The sequence below is a fragment of the Eptatretus burgeri genome, chromosome 4 (genome assembly GCF_056783735.1).
Source record: "Eptatretus burgeri isolate ZD-2024b chromosome 4, Ebu_testis_v1, whole genome shotgun sequence".
In the NCBI taxonomy this organism is placed as follows: Eukaryota; Metazoa; Chordata; class Myxini; order Myxiniformes; family Myxinidae; genus Eptatretus; species Eptatretus burgeri.
This window is the reverse complement of record NC_140964.1, coordinates 105410101-105432662: the sequence shown is the minus strand read 5'-3', so window position 1 is coordinate 105432662 and position 22562 is coordinate 105410101. Positions and strand designations below refer to the sequence as shown.

Sequence of the window (22562 nt, the reverse complement as noted above, 5' to 3'; positions counted from 1 at the left end):
GTTGTTATTACTTGCAGGAAATTTAACAGCCAATATAACCTTCAACAAAGTACAATTAAATGTTACACTGATCTTTAACACTCTCCCACTTCAAGAAAGAAAGTTTGAACGGAACGACAAAACACCCTTAACAAAAAAAAGCATTTTCCTAGCAAGGAGTATTATTCAGAAATCTAAACTAAGAAATGTCAGTGTGTGTGTGTGTGTGTGTGTGTGTGTGTGTGTGTGTGTGTGTGTGTGTGTGTGTGTGTGTGTGTGTGTGTGTGTGTGTGTGTGTGTGTGTGTGTGTGTGTGTGTGTGTGTGTGTCAGTGTGTGTGTGTGTCAGTGTCTTCATCATTTCGAATAACAGCTCCAGCCCCCACATCATTAGCATCTCCAGCTAGTTCCAAGTTTCTCTGAAAATTTGGTGCCGCAAGAACTGGAGAATTCACAAATATGGCTTTAACTTTAATGGATACAACCTGACAATTGCCATCCTATTAAAATTTTGCCTTTTTCTTGAGCAAATTAGCCAAAGGGACAACAACATCAGATAAATTTTTGCAAAATCACCGATACTATCCAGCCGTACCCAGGAATCTCACCTTTTTAACTTTAGGTATCACCTGGAAGGACAAGAAGCGGCTTTGAAATCATCACCGAGATAACAGCAGTGCAATGTCCGACATATAGATTCTACAAGTAGAGGGAATTCAGAGAAGAATACCTTACAAAGTGTGATATAAGAAATGAAGCTGAATCTCCCACAGACCAACACACAGCGGGTTGAAGTTGATCCGTCATGGTCAGGAAATAGGTGAGTTACTGAACCTCCAAAATTCACATTTAGAAGACCCCCAATTCCTCCTTCACCAGGTATGTCAGTTTTAAAATGATATGCACCACTTGAAACAGAGCATCCGTTACAGCTCAAGATAACGTGTCCAAGCCTTTCTCTCCTAATCATCTATCGATCATATTTTTCCTTCCTGAAGCTGCGGTGCCTTTTTATTCCTTGTGTTGTTGTTATTTCCTTCACCAGAAGACAGGGTATTGCATGTTGGTCTGTTTGTCTGTTTGTTTGTTACTTGCGAAAATCAAAGATTTTTCAACGATATTTCTCGGTTGCGTGCCTTATGAGCTCCAATTGGACTTAGTCCGAAACGGGGACTTATGGTTGTGGTCTCGATTTTCGTGTCCGTCCGCAACCATATCTCAGACATGTATGGACCAATTTTATTTATACCTGCCATAAAAACAACAAATGATGGTATACAAGCATTTGCATGTCATTACCCCCCCACAAGATCAGATCAGATCCAAGATGGCCAACTGATGACCATTTTAGTTGTAAAAAAAAAAAACCTGGTGTCAAACATGTCCTCAACCATTTCTTGAATCCCTGAATTGCATCACTGAATTGGGAAACCAACTATTTGAGGTCAAACGGTCAAAGGTCAACTCAAGTTCAAACTTCTAAAATGATCAATTTTTATCAGAAAAATCGTCAATTTTCATCCGATTAACTTGAAAAATTAAACAGCAATTTAATAGTGCATCGTTGAATTGGGAAACCAGCTATTTGAGATCTAAAGGTCAAAGGTGAACTCAAGGGCAAACATAAAATCATCAAATTTCATCTTAAAAATCGTCAATTTTCATCTGATTAAACTGATAATTTAAGAACAATTGCATAGTGCATCACTGAATTGGGAAACCAATTATTTTTGAGGTCAAAAAGTCAAAGGTCAACTCAAGCTCGAACTTCTAAAATCATCAATTTCAATCTGAAAAACATTCAATTTTCATCCATTTGACCTGAGTTTTGATTAAGATTGTCAATTTAATCTTAATGAAATGGACAATTTGATGTATCCATGGCAACCTTTGGAGAAAGGGGGGGTGGATTTTGCAAGTATTTTGCTCTGCACGTCTTTTTCTTGTTTGTTTTGCCTACAGGAAACAATTTTTGAACCGATCTTCATGAAACTTCACCACATGGTAGAGTTCGTCATAAACAAGAAGCATATTGTTGTTGAGGTCAGTAGGTCAACAGAGGCCAAGGTCAACAAATATGTCAAATTTCTAAAATCCTCACTTTTCATCTGATTGACTAGAAATTTGAATAGGATTTGCATATCAGGTCATTGAATTCAGACACTAATTATTTTTGAGGTCAACATGAACCAAAAGGTCAACATAGGCCAAAGGTTAACAACTAAGGTATAATTTCTAAAATCCTCCATTTTCATCCCATTGACTTAAAATTTGAAGAGGATTTATATATCAGGTAACGGAATTCAACAAACAAGAATTTTTGAGGTCAACATAGGCCAAACGGTCAACACAGGCCAAAAAGTCAACACAGTCATTTCTAAAGTTGTCAATTTTCATCCATTTGACTTGCAATTTGAAGAGGATTTGTGTATTTTATCATTGAATTCAACCACCAAATATCTTTAAGGTCAAATTTGTTTCATGGATTTCACAAGTATCGTGCTATGCATGACATCTCTCTTATTTGTTTGGCCACACAGAATGTGAGTGTTTTTCTCTGCAACCCCTTAGCAGATTGACACAAAATTTTCACCATAGGAGCGACTACTTTTTAATCATTGTTATGATATCAGAGGTCATGTAGTGTGGCAGCCATGTTGCAAAAAGGAAAAACTTTAGACCTCTGTATCTCTGAATCTGTACCAAGGAAAAAATTGAAACTTTGCACATGGAAGCACTCCCCATGGGGAATAAGTGATTTTTTTAATGATGTCATCGGTGCCTTCTTATGATGTCATAATTGCATGTGTAGAACACTATATCCGATCAGTATGAAAATTTTTGTGGGTCATCGAGTGATAAATTGGTCCACAGAAAAAAACTGATGACATCATTGGTCACGTGGTTCGGCAGCCATATTTATTATTATTTTTAACCTTCAAATATCTTCCTCTGAAATGGCTGAACAAATTGACGTGAACCTTTACATGTATGACTGCCTATCCATGAGGAACAAAAACTTCACACATATGACGTCATGGGTCACATGGTTTGGCAGTCATATTGGATTTACCCTAAAACCTATAAAAATGTTATTTTCCAGAATGGCTGGACAGATCAAGGGAAAACTTTTCACGCATGTTCCACAAGCCTTGGGAATACCAGCATGTTCACAAATAATTGATGGATAACATGGTCTGGCAGCCATATTGGATTGAGCGAAAATCTTTAAAAAAAATTATTTCTTTTGAATTGCTTCATCGATCAAAGTTCAAATTTCTTCAAAGTTGCTTGAATTGCATCAAAGTTCAAATGAAACTTCACAATTACAATCTAGTTGTGATGCAGAATATCGCTTTTAAGTTTCAACCTGATTAGATGCATGGTCGAGCAGCCAGAATTTTACATTTTTTGATTCTGTTCGCATACTAACATGATTCTTTTTGATGTTTATTTTTTGAGTAAGTCTCACTCAGCTGCGTCTGGATGGGTTTGAGGGTTAAGTGTCCAATCAAAGCGGTACGTCTTGATACCCAGTCATCACTGCCAGCAGTTATTTAGTGGCAATTGTAATTATGTCTGTTATTAATTATGTAACACACCAGTACACAAAACAACACACAAAACTACATAAACACCATAAAATACAAGTCCTGGTGAGGGTCTGCAATCTCTGATTGCTCTTTTTCTTGTTGTAGTTGTTGTTGCTGTTGTGACTTAACAGGAAATTTAAGAACCAATTTTACCTTCACCAAAATACAAATGTTATACTCGTCCCTAACAATAACATAAAAATGCAGATAGGACACATGGCTTGATAGTCCCACATGAAAGAGATTATGTTCAAATGTCACTTTCTCAGTAAACTAAAGCATAATTAATGCAAGGCAACAAAATCAAATTTATATATATATATATATAGTTTTTGTATACACTGTCGAGGCTCGTATGAGAGCTAACACACAGAACGTACAGCAAGGGGAGCAGGAGACAAGAGCGGTGGGAGAGGAAAGTTAAAAACAGTGAGTGACAGAGACATGAGATCTGTGGAAGGGAAAACATTTTGTGATAAAAGGGAACAAATAATGTAATTTTTTATTTAATTCCCATTACCAGTCTAAATTAACTCCAAACTAACATAATTGTTTCGCACGGTCATTTGTAAAAGTGAATTAACAATTCATAAAATTAGTGTAGGTCGCTTTTAACGAATAATCAGAATGCAGCTAAATTGATAAAGAAAAATAATAGATTAATAATTGAACGTTAATCAATGACATGTGGATAATCTGCAAAGATGAGCTGGTTATTAACTGGAAGTGCCACTGACATGGATGCACCAATCGATCAGAGAAGGGTTTCAAAATGTATACAGTGCCAAAAGGAAGTCTGCACCCCTTTCAAAATTTTCACCTTTTGTTGCCTTACAGCCTGGAATTAAATTGTCTTAAATCAGACTTTTCCAACCTAAATCTTCACATCATAACCCACAACTTCCAAGCAACAAACAAATTCGACAAATTTCAGAAAATTAATTAAAAATACAACAAAAAAATCTTGGTTGGATAAGTGTCCACCTCTTTATTATAGCAATTGGAAATTAGCTCAGATGTAACCAATCACCTTCAAAATCACACAAGTTAGTTGGCTTCCACCTCTGTTAAATTGTCGTGATTCTGATTATTACCTCCGCCACCAAAAGTGAAGGAGGTTGTGTTTTCACCCCTTTCTGTCTGTTTGTTACTTGCAAAATCGAAGATTTTCAAGTATATTGGTTAGTCGATTTTGTTCTTCTGTCTGTCTGTCTGTTTATCACCTAAAGGTCACAATTTTAAACCAATCTTCCCAAAACTTCACCACATGATAGAGTTTGTCATAAGCAAGAAGCCTATTGTTTTGAGGTCAAAAGGTCAACATAAGCCAAAGGTCAACAAATTTATCTTTTTTCTAAAATTCTCAATTTTCATCCGCTTGATGAGAAATTTGGACAGGATTTTCATATCAGCTTACTGAATTCAACCAGCTAATTATTTTTGAGGTCAACATCGACCACAGGGTCAAGATAGGCACAAGGTCAACAACTAAGGTGGTACTTCTAAAATCCTCAATTTTCATCCCATTGACTTGAAATTTAAAGAGGATTTACAAATCAGGTCACTGAATTCAACCACCAATTATTTTTGAGGTCAATTTCAGCCAAAAGGTCAACATAGGCCAAATTTCTAAAATTGTCAATTTTCATCAGATTGCCTTGAAAATTGAAGAGACGTTGCAGATTTGGTCATTGAATTCAAACACCAATTATTTTTTAGGTCAAATTTGTTTTATGCATTTGGCAAGTGTCGTGCTCTGTATGACGTCTTCTTCTTCTTCTTCTTCTTCTTCTTCTTCTTCTTCTTCTTCTTCTTCGTTTATCTGTTTGTTTGTCTGTTTGTGTGCAGGATATCTGAAAAAGTTGTGGATGGATCCAACTGAAAGTTTGTGTACACGTTGGGTGTGTGACAAGAACAAATTGATTAGATTTTTATTGACGTGTAACCTCAATTGACGTGAAATCAATTGACATCAATTGACGCGAAACCTCACAATTACGATGGAGTGTTCATGGGGAATATATGTTTCACATTTCAACCTGAGCGGACGCATGTTCTGACAGCCAGAATTATTTAATATTTTGAATCTTTGTTCATATCAGGGATTTAAATCAAACTTGGTACCAGTATGTATAATGATGTAATAATGTGGGTGGAGGCACATCTGGTGACGTTGTGACATCAAAGTTTGAGTTTTTTCTGCAACCTTTAAAATCTTTACTTTATTTCAATTGGATTATATACTTTAACACTGTACTGAAGCACACAAATTGCCTTTTTGGCACTTTCAAAAAAAACTTTCATTTTGCAGTACTTGGACAAAATATTGTGGCATTTTACATCATCTCAACCAATCAAATTTAGTGCTCACAGACCCCACTCATGTAGTCAGTCTGTCTGTCTGTCTGTCTGTCTGTCTGTCTGTCTGTCTGTCTGTCTGTCTGTCTGTCTGTCTGTCTGTCTCTCTCTCTCTCTCTCTCTCTCTCTCTCTCTCTCTCTCTCTCTCTCTCTCTCTCTCTCTCTCTCTCTCTCTCTCTCTCTCTCTCTCTCTCTCTCTCTCTCTCTCTCCTGCGCATGTTAAGGTGTTCTATGAACTCTCCAGTTGTAAATGTGCTGGTTTTGCTTTTTTGTTTTGTCCATGGTAAATGATTGAGCTGACCTAAAGTAGATGTTTACTCACAATTTCAAGCATTCTCCTCTACTCTCCTCAATTCTTGTGGTTGAATCAAACCAATAAGTTCATTTGGACCATGAGTAATGTGTCTCACTTATGCTTCATGGGACAAGGGACAATCAACTGGGCCTCTGGGATCATTCTGAGGCCTGGCTCATAAGAAATTTTAACTGGAGACATATTTCTTGTGATGTGTATGAGAGAAATATAACATACAGATGAAAGACTTCATTCTCCTATATGGAGTGCTATGTGAGAGCAAATTACTCAATAAAATCTTCAATTGTGCACATCTGCAATGATTCAGTGTCTGTATCAGTTTTAAAAACGCACCTCCATGCTGAAGCGTCTATGGGAAAGGTTATGTGTCTTCCTTCAGGACAAATACCAAATATACTTGAAGTCACGTGATTAAATATATGCCTTTGTTTGCTTGAGATTGCATCTTGCAGCCTTACTCCATGCTTCTTGCAAGCAGATAACATTGACTCCACAAGCTGCTGCTGCTGCTGCCATCTCACCAACATGCTTGTGCAAAGCAGCAACCTTGGGGGTAGTCAGGCATGAGAGAGACAACGGTTAAAGGAACCCTACTCTTTTATAATACAACCAATACAGCAAACATTAAAAAAATGATCAGAGAGAGTGTTTTTAAATAAAAATTCCAAGGCTCTTAAAGGGCTGACAAGGGAATTATAACTTACACCATGACAGTTTTGCAGAGGATGGAAAGTGGATGTGGACCTAATAAATGAGATAAATCAGATTGATTACAAGAGATAATTATAACTAGAGATATGGATTGGAGCTGCAGCAATGAAAGAGTGGAGTGAGTGGCTGGTCTGTGCAAACATGTAACGATAGTTCTACAATAAGTAAAAAGAGGGAGAAAGGAGGGTTAAAAAGGGAGTTGTCATTTTGGATCTTGGTAGGTTCACAAAAAGGGAAGGCAGTAAACTAAGGCATGCAATAAGCCTGGTGTTGGTTTAGTAGCTGGGGCGGCTAACTTAGGATCCCATGGTCCTGAGTTAGAGACCTGTTGGCTGCTAAATTAACACCAGCTGGGATTGACTCAGGATGTTGCATCCTTCCGAGGTTGGCGAAATGAGTACCAGAGTACTGGTAGAGGAGCAAAGAATCAGCAGCAAAGCTGCACTTCCAAGAAGTTATAGATACCCGGCAGCTGAGCTGCCATATGCAAGAACAAAACAGAACAGAAGGCATGCAATCTGTTGGAGCTAATGAGAGCTGGATGGATGAGAGGATAGAAAGAGCAAGACCCGATGAGACCAATTTGCCTGTGGTAGAATTGAATCAGGTGCTGCACAGCAGTCTTGTTGGTAGATGCTGACGACATTCAGGGATTTGGACTCAAATGCACCAAGAAGTGCAAGGTGGCATAATGGAGTTGGAGAAACAGAATGCAATCGCAATGCAAACAAAAGGTTCAAACGTTATGAGGAGCTGAGCATTGCCGAGGAAAGACTTTGACAGAGTGTGTGCAGATGGCATTATGATTTATCTCGGTTAAAGGATATATACCATGTGGTGAACATCATGACCTCACAGACATATGAGGCTGTTAAATGATCTATTCATCAGCAAAAGGTTTGGTTTCATAATTTTAACCAAAACAAAAGGTTTTGAAAGACATCAAATTTCCAACATACATTGTCTGCAGGCTTGATATTAAGCAAATACTTTGTTTGGCTGAATCCTTGACAAGTACAAAGAATGCTCGTACAGTGTGTAAATAAATTGTGGAGATAAAGCTCCAATGTGCACTTTTTGGAGGTAAAGTGGGGTTGAGAATGGTATTTAGACAGGTGCATACATTGTGGATAAAAGGGGGTAGGGGTAAAGCAATACACACTGCGGTCCCGAGTAAACTATGCACTATCCAGCCAGCCAGTAAGAGATAAGCTAGCGAGCAAGTGTGTAGTCTTGTGAGCATTTGCCTTCTTGGCACAACTCCCCAAGCCAATGTGCCATTGATGACCCCTGACAAGCAGGTAGCACCCCCACGCACCTTGGGGAATGCAATAAATCTGGCTGTATCAATTAATGCCAAATGGTGATGGTAAACTATTATAAAAAAGACAGTAAAGTAACACAGACACCTCCAAGGCTGACTACTTAGTTTGTGCTGCCACACCGAACACCAAACATTGATGCCGAAAATAATAACGACTGCACACCTTCTCAAATGTGGAACATCTCAACCTCACCATGAGACAGAGCTTTGCATCGAAGCAAAAACCTGAAGAGGTATTGCCTGCTCCACAATCAACACAAACTGAGCTCGAGATGAGCAGAAGAGAGGTAAAAAGTGATCTGGAGCAGAGAAGATGAGGAGACCATCTTTTGTTTCAAAGCATGTTCCGTGCACGAAGCAAGGGAGATGCGGAGAGGGGAGAAACGTTTCGGGGACCAAATTGAAACTCATCCGATCCATGGGGCAACTTGCAGCAGAGTCGTTAGTCAACTGAAAGACAGCATTGCTAACCGAGGTGCCAGTCCTCATTGCCTTTGACCTAAGTAATGCAGGAATTCAAAAATGACCAAACAACAGGATATCAGAAGTGAAGTCCAGAGAATTCTGACACCGAAAAGTGCCAAAATTGTGTGAGTTGGAGCAACTGGAGCGAAAAATCAGAACCTCACTGACATTTTTGAAATGAGAACAAGCAATATGACAACAAACAAACTACAATTGGAGGCTGTCCTGGTTTCAGTGACACTTTAAACGAGACCTTGAAACAAATATCTGAGAATTGCAAAACATCACAACTTGGTCCTCGAAACGTGATCCTAACCCGAACTCTCAAGGTATGCTCCATTATCCTGTCTGGAACAAAACTGAGGCTGGACCCATTCTCGGGAAGCTTTGTCTTTCCTCAGATACATCTACCAAAATTGTATGTAATCATCTAGTTGAAGTCTCACTAAATTCCTGCATAAGGTTAACACCACTGGATAAGGTCAACACCACCTCTTTTGATACGCAGCATCAACTATCCTCATGTGAATGTCTCCCATTGCTGCATCGCACTGTGTTGACTGCTTCCATCCAATACCAATGACCATACTAATATTCCTCTGCTGTGTCACATGGCTCCAATGCCAAGACTGCACCCTTACATTATGTAGTCTTTATTTGTATTATTCTTTCCCATGTTTAGCAAACACGACTGTTCACAGCACGAAAGAAATGAGGTTTGGTATTATTGTGTGAAACTATCTTTCCTCGTATTTTGAATCCTCTGTTTGTTTGTTTGTATATTTATTTATTTATTTATATATACAATGTCAAGGTTTGTGGAAGAGCGAGAACACTGAATTGTTCAGGATGCAACAGTACAAAAGGAACAATAGAGGAAGGGAGGAAACACCAACAGCAGAGTTGAAGGACAAAATAGAGAGAGACTTGAACAAATAAGGGTGTGGGGAGAAATGAGGGGTAGGACAGGATGCATGGGGCAGACAAGATAACCTGGTGTTGGTTAGCGGTTTGGCTGGTGGCTTGGGATCCCAGGGTCCTGAGTTCAAGTTCCGTTGGCTACTGAATTAACACCAGGAGGTTGACTCAGCCTGTCATCCTTCTGAGTTCGGCGAAATGAATACCAGTGTAATAGCCAAAAGGCTGCACACGAAGGGAAGGGGTATTGACGGATATATTAAATCTGGTATTGGTGTGGTGCAGGCATAATGGGCCGAATGGCCTCCTCATGCACATAATTTCCTTGTAATTCCTTGTAAAAAATAAAATAAAAAAGATGAATATGGAAGCAAATTCTCAGGAAGAAAAAACTGGAGGTTTGGAAGGAGGTTAGCTTTGGGATGGGGGACGGTGGGAGGAGGGGTGGTGGAGTCACGGGGTGAAAAAAAATCATGGTCTTGAATGGGGTGGGGTTGACCCTGTCTTGAATGATGGTGAATAGCAGTCTTAAACATAGGGAGGGAAGAATGACATTGAAGATAATGTGGAAGTTGGTTCCACAGGCAGGAAAAAGAAGAGGGATGAATGAGTGGAGGTGAGCAGTGATTGGATTTTCAGAGTATCACCAAAAGGGGGTTGATGTTGGACCATGTGTGCCCTGCAGAAACCTTGGTGGGAGAAAGCAGAGGAAGAGCAGAGGGTGTAAGACCAGAAAGGAGGTGGTAGAAGACAGAGACCACCGACCTGTCTGTGATGGAAAAGTGATAGGTCCATATAAATTCAGCTTTGTCGTGGGATATTCTAATAATCTTGAAGGCCTTGGTTTTATTCGATGGTGGTAAGTTGAGCAAGGTGTGAGACGGGCGCCGGCCCAGAGATGTGAAAGATTTATGAACCAAACTATTTACAGCATATTTTTTAATTTATATATGCTGTAAATAATTTGGCCTATAACCTTCCACAGAGCTCGCTACCTAGCCTATAACCTTCCCGGGGCCCATCACGACATTTTTTGTTTCAGAGGTTTCCTCCTATCTTTCACCGTTCAGGAGATTAGCGAGTGCAGACAAACAAACAAAAAAAAACTTCAAAATATATATATATATATATATATATATATATATATATATATATATATATATATATATATATATATACATTATACATATGCAGTATATTGTTACGGCCATTGGTACCGAGACACCAGTTTTTTACTCAGGGGATTTAATCCCCGGTTCTCCTCGGTAGAGCCGGACCTGGGGCCCCCACTCACAATTAACGTTGTGGTACGGTGGGTTGCTTTAGAACCATGAACGCCACCCAGTTAACCACGAGTTCCAGTGTCCACCATCTAATTATGCCGTATAACTAGAGGACACATGGTTACCTGAATGGGGAGCGCACCCTCGGCAAAGCACCAATCTTATCTTGATTAGATCTTAATTAGGGCGGCCGAGCGTTTTAACCGCTGGTGCGTGCTGACTATTTTTGGTCAAGTCTGTGGTAATTACCTCACAGTCTATCTAGGTTTGGGCAATGCTAGACCAATGTAAGGAAAGGACAAGCCCGACAGGTTGGAACGTCAACAAGCAATTCATTAATAAGAAAATAAATCAATAAAAAGAACTGTTTATTTCCGTGAGGTAAAAATAAATAAATTCCAAATCAATCAAAATAATCACAAGCAAATAAATAATTAATCGGGCAAAATCAATCAAAGTGGTAGGAAAAGAGACAAAGAGCAGATGCTTATCGAGGATTGACTTACATAACAACTAAACACAGACAACGGTATCCAGCAGATCATTCAGGGGGGAAGAAGAATCGTCTCGCTCGCCAAGGAGAACTTGTCCATCAAACAAAAAGTCCTAAAATGTGGGAGCGTGTCTTGTCCGTCGCCAGTACCCAGGCTTTCCATGCACCCACTTGCTAACAGGCTTGAATGCCAGTCAACGTCACCCCCAAGAAACAGGTATGCCAAGGGCGACCGTCTGATTGGCACGGATGAAGCAGCCGTCTGACTGGCACGGACGAAGCGACGATCTGACTGGAACGATGGAGCGACCGTCTGACTGGAACGATGAAGCGACCGTCTGACTGGCAAGGCGCGCACAACCGTCTGACTGGAAATGATGAAATGTCTGTCTAACTGGCACGGCACGCGCAACTGCCTGACTGGAACGATGAAGCAGCCATCTGACTGGAACGATGAAGCAGCCATCTGACTGGAACGATGAAGCAGCCGTCTGACTGGAACCGCCGAAGCAACTGTCTGACGAGCATGGCACGCGCAACCGCCTGACTGGCACTGCTGAACTGATGCCAACTGACTGACAAACTGACTCGTTGTCGACTGACCCGTGGCTCACTCATTGTGGACTGACCCGCGCGCGCACGCCGCACACCACTCACGCCAAGAACAGACCTCTCCCTCTTTTTTATAGGCGGCTTGTCTCGGCGGCACAGACTCCCCCCAAAAACACGCCCTCAGTACGCCTTGTCCGAACTGGATCACTCTACCGGACCGGATCACTTTACCGGATTGGATGCAGCCGAGTCACACTGCCAAGGACGTACCGGCGAAAAGGAACGGATCGGTGGGAATAAAGTCCCGGCTAAACTTGGATTTGGCCGATGCTGGGTCAATGGAAGAAAAGACAAAAACAAGCAGGGAACATTCCTAATAATAATAATTTATTTACAAGCAGGCAAGGAAAGATATGTGGCACAGTGATGATTTATTGTTGTGTGTAATGCAGGGATAGAAAGAAGCGTGGTCCGACAATAAACAGGCAACTTACAAAAGGGGACACAGAGCAGACGTAATGCGGAAATAATAACAATAACAATGATAACAATCTTCTACAGTCTTACTTAAGCAGACAGGTGCCAGCACACACATATAAACACACACACACACACACACACACACACACACACACACACACACACACACACACACACAACCCAATGAAGAGGGAGCTTTGCAACGGGGGGGGGGGGGGGTTGAGGCTATGATCTCGGTACATCTGTGCGCCAGATAGCACGACGTGCCACCAATACGTTTCGGGGGGGGATGCTCCGGGGTGCAGTACCCAACAGTGTGTGGGTTGATCTGACCCAAGCCGCACATGTGGAGACTGTGCTCATGAAGGAGGAGCTTGAGTGGAGAAGGGGCGGAGTCCAGAGGGTGAGGGTGGAGCAGTGGGCAGGGCCAGGTAGGCGGGTGGGGTCGATGTGGTGTGGGCGGAGACGAGGCGGCGGAGTCGAGGAGCAGGAAACACAGACAGTCAGGGCAAGAGGGACTGCCCCGACCTTTATAGGGCCCGCAGCTCGGGGGGAGGGGCCATGCCGAATCCAAACGTCATCATCCGAATCGGGCGCTCCGTTGGCCCTGACCCCTCACATGGCCCGCCAGCTTGGGCCAGAAACTGCCTCACTTTGTTTCCGCAAGGCCACCCCAAACAGCGGCAATATTGCGTTCCGAACCCACAAGATGACATGAATCGCCCACACCGAAAATGGCACAGGAATCAACCTGCAAAAAACCCCGGGCGACCGGTCGAGGGTCCCGCATGCCCGCTTGGGCGTTTGATCAGTGTCGATCGAAACACTCATCCCGCGCGCGCCAACGTGGCACGCACTGTACATTCCCTGGCTCGATTGCAGCCTCGCTGACCACAGAGATGAGAAGACATTCACCATCCATGGAGACTCCACCGCTGCCAGCGAGGACCGAAGGTACATCACCATGGATAAATCCATGCACGTTTCACAAGCGGCGTACGTGTCTGCTTTCGAGCACATTCCATACAGTGCGCGCGGTTCCGCCATTATGCACGTGGCTGGCGCTTGCGTTCACACGACTCCGCTAGCGTGTGCGCGGGGCGAACACCAACAAGCGTCGGGTATTGAGGTTAAAAAAGAACAAGCCGCTTCTACCCGCACACTCGTATCCTGCCCAACATGGCGTGGAGTCGGCTTTATTGGCCTCTGTACGTGTTTCGTGGAGCGTGGGCGTCGTGCTGGCCGTGTTTCCCGTGCCGTGAAAAACACCATTCGTGCAGCCTCTTCAGAGGTATTTATTTGCATGCCTTTCTAATGCAATCGGCAATTCTCCCCAGACCATCGGAAGCTCAAGCCGACATTCCAGCACCAACTAGCACACCACACAACTCGCTGCAGTTTCCCCACTGCAGTGCCGCACGTGCTCGCCTCCAAGGCACAAGGGGCTGATTTACCTCAGGAATAATCAGAAAAGAAGAAGAGTGGGGATGAAATGAAGGGAAAAAAGATCTAAACAGCCCATGATATTAGATAATTGCAACGCACTCCCTTTTTGTCCCACTAAACAAAAGCAAGGGGACTATCTACGTGTATAATAATGGAATAACTGTCTTTGGACACCTATCTGTTGTATGCATGCGGTTCCGAGAACCGCAACAATATCTATATATATATATATATACACACACACACACACACACATATATACAGTATAGGAACACACATATATATATATATATATATATATATATATATATATATATATATATATATATATACATATACATATATATATATATATATATATATATATATATATATATATATATATATATATATATATACATATATATATATACATATATATATATATACATATATATATATATATATATATATATATATATATATATATATATATATATACATACATACAGTGGTACCTCTACTTACGAATGTCTCTACATACGAATGTTTCAGGTTACGAAGCGCCTGAACGGGAAAATATTGCCTCTAGTTACGAAGGCGTTTCAGGATACGAAGTCAAAAATACAGTACAGTACGTGCTGCTTTTCGCTGCTCCCAGAGTTTCCCGAACGTAAACAAACTTGTAGCTGTTCTGCCATTGGCTATCGCCTAAAATCTGCCTGGCAACCCTTTGCGTATGCGTGTATCTCAGCATGCTCTTCGTGTCCCCGTCCCGCTCTGTAAATATAGTTAGACTGTATACAGTCTATGGTCCCGCTACGAAGTGCTCGGACAGTGTTACAGTACAGTACGCGTGTGGATTACAGTAACTTTTATTGACAATGGACCCCAAGAAAGCAATGAAGAAAAGTGGACAAGGAGAAAAGAAGAAGAAGAGTTTTCTGGCCATACAAACAAAGCAAGAGATAATAGAAAGGTATGAAAAGGGGATGCGTTTGATTGATCTCGCAAAAGAATATGGCCGTAATATATCTACGATCGGCACGATAATAAAACAAAAGGAAGCCCTAAAAGCTACGGCTCCTTCCAAAGGCCTCTCTGAGGTGGATGACGAGGACATCAACGAGCTGATTCAGGGGCACAACGAGGAGCTTTCGACGAAGGAGCTGCAGGAATTGGAGGTGATGCAACACACCGCGGTGCAGGAGGAGTTCAAAGAGGACGAGGACGAGGAGGAGGAGGAGGAGGCAGCCATTATTCCATCAGCCCAAATCAAAGACATTTTCGGAAAATTCCATGAAGTCTCGGAATTTGTTGAAAAGAATCACCCGGAAAAAGTGCTCCCAAGTCGGGCTATCGCGCACTATGACGATGTCTGCCTCGCGCATTTCCGACGGATTGTTAAAAGCCGGCAAAAGCAGACGTCATTGGATCAATTCTTCACGAAACGCGAGGCAAAAAACACTGCTGATAATGACCAGTAAACAAAGAGGCCAAAACGTAACAAGAATAGCAGTTAAAAGGTAAATGAATATTTTTATTATTTCCTTTATTCTTTGTTTTTTACATTATGTGCCTCTCGTTTTATGTTTATTGTGCGGTAATCTAATTTTAACATGTATTTGTTTCATGTTCTGATGCATTTTTATGATTTATAAAAAAAAAATGTCCGAATTTTGCGGGGCTTGGAACGGATTAGCGCATTTACATTCAAAAGGCGTTTCTACTTATGAAGGTTCCAGGTTACGAAACTACTCCCAGAACGAATTAAATTCGTAAGTAGAGGTACTACTGTATATATATATATATATATATATATATATATATATATATATATATATATATATATATATATATATATACGTTGACTCAGCCTGTCATCCTTCGGAGGTCGGCAAATGAGTATCAGTGTACTGGGCCGGTGTGTACCCCGGTTAAAATAGGTGTACCATATCCCTGTGTTGTAAGAGGCGACCAGGGTTGCGTCAGGAAGGGCATCCGGCATAAAACATGTGCCAAATCACTATGCCGATCATACGGATGATCCGCTGTGGCGACCCTGAACGGGAGCAGCTGAAAGAAGAAGAAGATACATATATATATATATATATATATATATATATATATATATATATATACATATATATATAAATAAATATATATATATATATATATATATATATATATATATATATATATATACATATATATATATATATATATATATATATATATATATATATATATATACATATACATATATACACATACGAGGTGTGTTCAAAAAGTATCCAACCTTAATTTTTCGTGTGTAAACAAATGAAGCTGGGGAGGCGTGGTTTGGTGTACGTATGTAGGCGATCCTAATCCGTATGCGTGAATATTTTCCCGCCTGTAGAAGCTGTCAGTCGCCGACAGACCACCGATGAGTGAGGAAGTGTAAGTGAGCGCCGTCGGATTTCCGGATTTGACAAAATGACGGAAAAACTTGAACAACGCTACTGCATCAAATTTTGTGTACAGCTTAGCGATTCCCAAGTGGAAACGATCCACAAGATTCAACAGGCCTTCGGGAACGAAGCAAGGGGCACCACACAGATAAAAGAGTGGTACAACCACTTCAAAGTTGGTCGCACATCAGTGGAAAGTGAAGCACATTCTGGTAGGCCCTCAACATCCCGAAATGAGATCGTCATTGACCAAGTGAGGACCCTGCTGATGCAGGATCGTCGAATCACGATCAGAGAATTTGCAGACGAGGCGGGCGTCAGCCTTGGATCCGTTCATTCCATTGTGACTGAGGATTTGGGCTTAAGGAGAATCTTAGCGAAGTTCGTGCCAAAGCTGCGAACGATCGAGCAGAAGCAACTACGTTTGGAGATCGCACAGGACATGCGGGAGACTGTGAGCAGCAATCCCAACTTCTTCAACACAGTGATCACTGGCGATGAGACCACAGTGATCGGTCATTTGTCATAAACGAAAATCCGACGGCGCTCACTTACACTTCCCAACTCATCGGCGGTCTGTCGGCGACTGACAGCTTCTGCAGGCAGGAAAATATTCACGCATACGGATTAGGATCGCCTACATACGTGCACCAAACCACGCCTCCCCAGCTTCATTTGTTTACGCACGAAAAATTAAGGTTGGATACTTTTTGAACACACCTCGTATATGTATACAGTATATACATGTGTATATATATATATATATATAGGATATATATATATATATATATACAGGATATATATATATATATATATGTATATGTATATGTATATATATATATTGTTGTGGTTACCAAATTCGCAAACCACCATTCCGGTCCCTTAGGTGAGGTATCTCGGTAAGTACATGTGCAGTTAGGCCCAAACCCGTTGTCTAGTGGGAATACATGTCATTTATGCGTGCTGCGACTCTTCAGGATAGCCGTTTTTCTTTTACTATCTTTAATTTGGACCAACCGCCATTGTTACTACCACCAGTCACAACATCAACCACCAACCACAACGCCGCTTCACCACAACCGCCATGACCTTCACGTCACACCTCGCAACCGTCGCATCGCCACCGTTCTTGCACCGCCTGTGGGTACCGGTGTTGGACTCGTGCAGGGCGCGCGCGCCGAACAGCGTGTACAAAATCACGGATTTTGTGCTTCAAAAACAGATCAAAAACGACACACGCCCACTTTTTGCCGTCCAATCGGTGAGCGAGGGGCGAATTGGCCCCGCCTCCAGGGCGTTGGAGGGCGATCGATATATGCAAATTTATGGATCAAAAAGCATTCACGCCCACTTTTTCTCGGGCCAATGGGGAGCGAGGTGAAAGGTCGAAGGGAGGGGGTCAAAGATGAGAGGGCAAAGCCACGGGGCTGATAAAAAGCGACCGTGTTCGTCAGTCCAGAGAGTAGTAGAGTAGGAGAGTCGAGAGGGAACAGAGAGTCAAGACGTCGCGGGCGGTGGAGTTGGCAAGAAGGAGCTGGTCGTCGTGTGCGTTGGAGTCGGAACGGAGGGGACGGAGCTGTGGAGAGGCGGCGAGGGCAGACGAGGGGGTGCTCGCGTCGTGCAGGGAGCTGCACCCAGGGAGGCCGACAGCGCGACCTGGCCGAGGTGGAGACGCTCGTCGCGGGACAATAAGAATCCTCTATACCCCGAGCATCAGCAACCCCCTCCTGTTTCCCCCCGCGCTGAGATAGTGCGACCAAGGGGCCCCTTTCCCACCCCCTACCAGACACTGTCCGCGAGGCCCGCGGAGTTGAGGCACCATCGCCGCTCCGCGTCTCATCACCAGACGGGTAGGCCGACCCGGTCTCGGCCTCAGGCCCGCCTCATCCTTGAGGGTATTCTTTCCTTGGTTTTGGGTATGTGTTGTCGGCGCCGTCTGTGAAGTAAAATTGTATAAGTGTTGCCGTGTGCTCGTGTAATCGGTATTAGATCTGCATTGTCGCATTTGCTTTTTGTGTAAATTGAATTGTGTTTTTCTTTTCTGTGTGCTTTTGGTGGAATTGAATATGTGTGCTTTCCGTTCGTCGCGAATAAATGTGCTTTGTGTTGAACTGTTTCCCGCTTCGCTTCGTCATTTCCTTCATTGAATCCTCATCTTGCTTCACGTAAAGGGTTGGTAGTGGGCTGAATACGCCCGATAATTAATCGAACCGTCGAGGTCGACGATAACACCGCTCGGTTATCCCGATAGTACGGAACGGGTCGCTTAAGTGGCCCGTGTCCGAAGTCGACCTGCGGCGAGGTGCGATCGCCCGGTCTACCCTCCGCGTGGGTACTTAGGTAGGTCGAATTTGGCGAGCAACCCTATCCCACGCGGGGGCTGATTGGCTCGATCGCGGTGAGACCGAAAGGTCCACCCGTGACTGGTTCCCGGCGTTAGTCCGAGAGGGTCACGACTGGATTGTCCGTCCGGTGGGCGACGTGCCGCGATTCGAGTTACGTGGCCGTCAGCACGCCGGCGGGCGCGAATCCGCAACACTGGTGTCAGGTCGTGCGATACAAATCCATCGCCCTCCTCTCGGCACTGGTATCGGAGAACAGGAAAACGGGCTCTCCTGTCTCCAATTAAATTCACGGGAATCGGTCCAGGGGTGAGAGAAGCGACCCCCGATTCCCTCCAAATTACGAGCGATTCAAATTAACCCTTCACGAGAAGCAAGATGGCGTCTCAAGGCGAGCGGGAGCCGGGGGTATTAGAAATGTATATGTGTAGTAATGTAGAGTCCATGGTCCAGGATGGAATCCCCGTGCAGGAAATGTTGATTGTGCAGGAACACGGACTCGCCCAACTGAACCCAGAGCCCGAAATGGGTGCGGCAGCGGCCGCGGTGTATGACACCTCCCCCCCCCCCTCTCCACCAAAACCCTTCCCCAACCCTTGCCGAAACGGCTCAGCTGAGTGCATCCGACATAGCTCAGCTATGCACCATGCTGGCGGCAATGACAGCAAAAATGGATGCAAACGCAAATGAAATTATAAACGAAATGAAAGGCATGAACGAAAAGATGGATGCGAATACACAAAAATTGGATGCGAATACACAACAAATGAACGGAATGGAAACAAACATGAAGGAAGGAATGAAAGAACTCCGGAGTGAGACGCAGAACATGGGCCGATGCCTGCAGGCGGGCATGAAGGCCGTGACCAGGGAGCTGGGAATGGCGACTCCACGTGTGGAAGCAAACGAGCTGGAAGGGGGTGCAACGGCTGACAGGCCCGCGGTGGAGGCGGGTGAAAAAATAATTCGGGGGGCGTGTTGGGCAAGGGTCGTGACAGAGGAATCGACGGTGACCAAGAGGGAAAAATTAAATGGGGAGACCAAAACGTGTGAGACGAGACACGAGGTGACGACGACAGAAACTTATAAATGTATAGAGACACGGGAGACAGAAAAAATAGAGGAGAGACTGCACGATGAAGACGGGGTAAGTGACGCGCACACACACACGGAGGTAGTGGAGGATAATGGGGGTGAGCTCGCGGAGCGTGCAGGGACCCGGTGCGAGCACCTGGATGGCCTCCTCCAGGAACGAGGGGAGGGAGTATGCCCCCTTGAGGCGAGTCACGACCAGGTGAGTTCGGTCGTGCTTTGCGAGGTTGAGGGGAGGAGTGCTGCGAACGGGTGCTTGGAGAGCTTGGGGGGTATAGAGGCCCCGGAGACCCTTGTGGGGACACGAATCCCCAGTGTGGTTGTCCCTGTGTGTGTGGTGCAAGGTGTGAGTGCGTCCCCGTGTGTGGAAGCGACCCCGTGTGTGAGTGGTGTGGTGGCGATTGTGCCAGAGTACGTGCTTCCCAGCACGCCGTGTGTGGATGAGGAACGGAGTGTGGATGAGGCACCGCGGTTGAGTTCCCCCGCGTGTGTGGATGAGGCACGGAGTGCGAGTGAGGCACCGTGGGTGAGTGCCCCCGCACGCGTGAGTGAACGGCCGTGTGCAAGGTCGCTGTGTGCAAGGGAGACCGTGTGTGTGAGAGAGCGGTATGAGAGGGAGATGTCGGTTGGCATGCGGGAGCACGCAGCCGCATCTCCCGGTGTGAATGTGATGGAGTGGACTGTGTGCGTCGTAACACGCAGGTATGCGTGTGTGGAATGGAGACGGAGACGGCGACAGAGGAGAGAAAGCCGAGTAGCGGCTGTGGTTGTTTCGGGGACTGTGCCGGGTTCACCCAGCAGTGAGCACGCGGTTCGTGCTGTGCAACGCACGAGACCACCACGTGCTCGCTTGCGAGAGTGAAGTCCCGGTCCGGAAACGCACGCGGTGGATTTGCCGATCCCGCGGACGGACAAAGTTTAGGCAGGTAAACGGATTTGGATTTTCAGCGATTCCTATTTTTTTCCCCTAAAAATAAACCCCCTTTTTATCCCAAGGTATATTTATTTGTCTCCCCTTTTAACCTGGAGGTTGAACCTCATTGAATTGAACACCTGGGGGTTGAACAGTTCACTCATTGAACCTATACAGATTTGTTCATTCTCAAATTCCTTCAATAGTTTAATTTTCTTTGCACAATAATCCCCATCTAAAATATTGAAAAACAAAACATTTGAATCTTTATATTTTTTAAGATACCCCTTTTGTGCCATTACGAAATGATAAACTTCTCTTAATGCTCTTGTTTGACCACCTCCTGAGCCACATATCATTTTGAGATTATAGTAAATTGTTTTTTCATTGTTCAATTGATAACCATCAAAGTTTTCAGTCCATTCAAGGATATTCATTTTTTTCTTTACATCCTCTAACTTACTAGTTTTTAAATTGATTCGCTTATTTGTTTTATTTACCTTTGTTTTAGTTATTTTTTCAATAAGACTTATTTGATATTTTTCACATTCATTATGTTTTCCATTTATATACCAAGACTGAGATTTTCTCCACTCTTTAGTTTGATTAATACTTGGTTTAACCATTTATATATTGCGAAAAAACACGGCGGTAGCCCTTAAAAAAACCCTAACCCATCTTCCCATCGTTAAAACACAATCTATTTTGTACACTCTATCATACAATATCCATATGGAACACAATCTATTCCATTATCTAAAATAAATTGCTTATCATCAAAGGCTCCTAATGCCTTTTTATTTACTTCTTTACTATATATGTTATGTTTATAACTTCTTATTGCATTCATTTTCCTATATTCTTTTTTCTTATTCATCAAACAATTATAATAATTTCTAAAAGTTATTGATTTCTTTATTACATATTTCTTTATTCCCTTTAACCTCTTATCAATCTGATCACCATACTTATAAGCATATGCCTTTGCTCTCAATCCAATAAACTCACTCATTACTTTTCCACCCAACTCATCCATAAACTTACCAATAACCTTTTCATTCTTTTTGGAAAATAACTCACTCTTCTTGCTGAAATTACTTGTTTCATATACTCCAATATTTTTCTTCATATCTTCATAAACATCATCAGTTTTTATATCTAGGATAAAACTATCAGTGTCCATATACAACAATAAAACATTTTCACCATACTCTTTCTTTAAGTCATTATACAAATAATCATACATCAATATCTTTGATAAATCAAGAACTGCTGTTCCAATATAAATTGGTTTATCCATTACAATACTTTCCTTTTTCATATGAATTGCAGAAAAGTTCTCTGAAAAAAACCTCTTCTCTCTCAAAACTTGGTTTATTTATCAATCTCGAAGCTTCTTTCCAAGATGTTGCGAATCTAATGTTTTGCCTGTTTCTAACATTTTCCATAGTCTTTCCAAATACAGCATTATTCATTAATTTATAAAAGTCCCCTTCAAATTTTACTTTTGTATTTGCTCTCATATCTGTATTGAATTGAATATACTTTTTCACCCAAGGACTTTGTTTAAATTTTAAAACTCTAAAATTTTAGCTACTCTCAATCCTTCTCTCAAAAACTGTTTTAAGCTTCTCTGATGCAAAACATATCCCTCTTTATCATAGAATGTTGTTAATAACTTTTCTGTTGATTTACCTTTAATATTAAAACTTTTATAATAATCACTTAACCATTCTTTCTTTGGGGTTTCTTTCTCACATGCAAAAGGAAGATCTTTATGCTTATTATGAAGATCACTCGGGTACCTCAAATCAACTTCAAAATAATAACCTTCTTCTTCATCATTCAATTCCTCTTGAGAAGAAAT

General features: G+C 42.6%; 1 protein-coding gene across 5 annotated transcripts in view; it reads right to left on the bottom strand.

Annotated features, from left to right (window-relative positions):
- UPB1 (beta-ureidopropionase 1) overlaps nucleotides 1–22562 on the bottom strand; it is a 98726-nt gene that overhangs the window by 34090 nt on the left and 42074 nt on the right. For all 5 annotated transcript variants that reach the window (XM_085879586.1, XM_085879587.1, XM_085879585.1 and 2 more), the window contains one exon: nucleotides 6703–6790. In XM_085879586.1, coding sequence (XP_085735712.1) covers nucleotides 6703–6790 — 88 coding nt within the window. The remainder of the gene's footprint in view (nucleotides 1–6702; nucleotides 6791–22562) is intronic.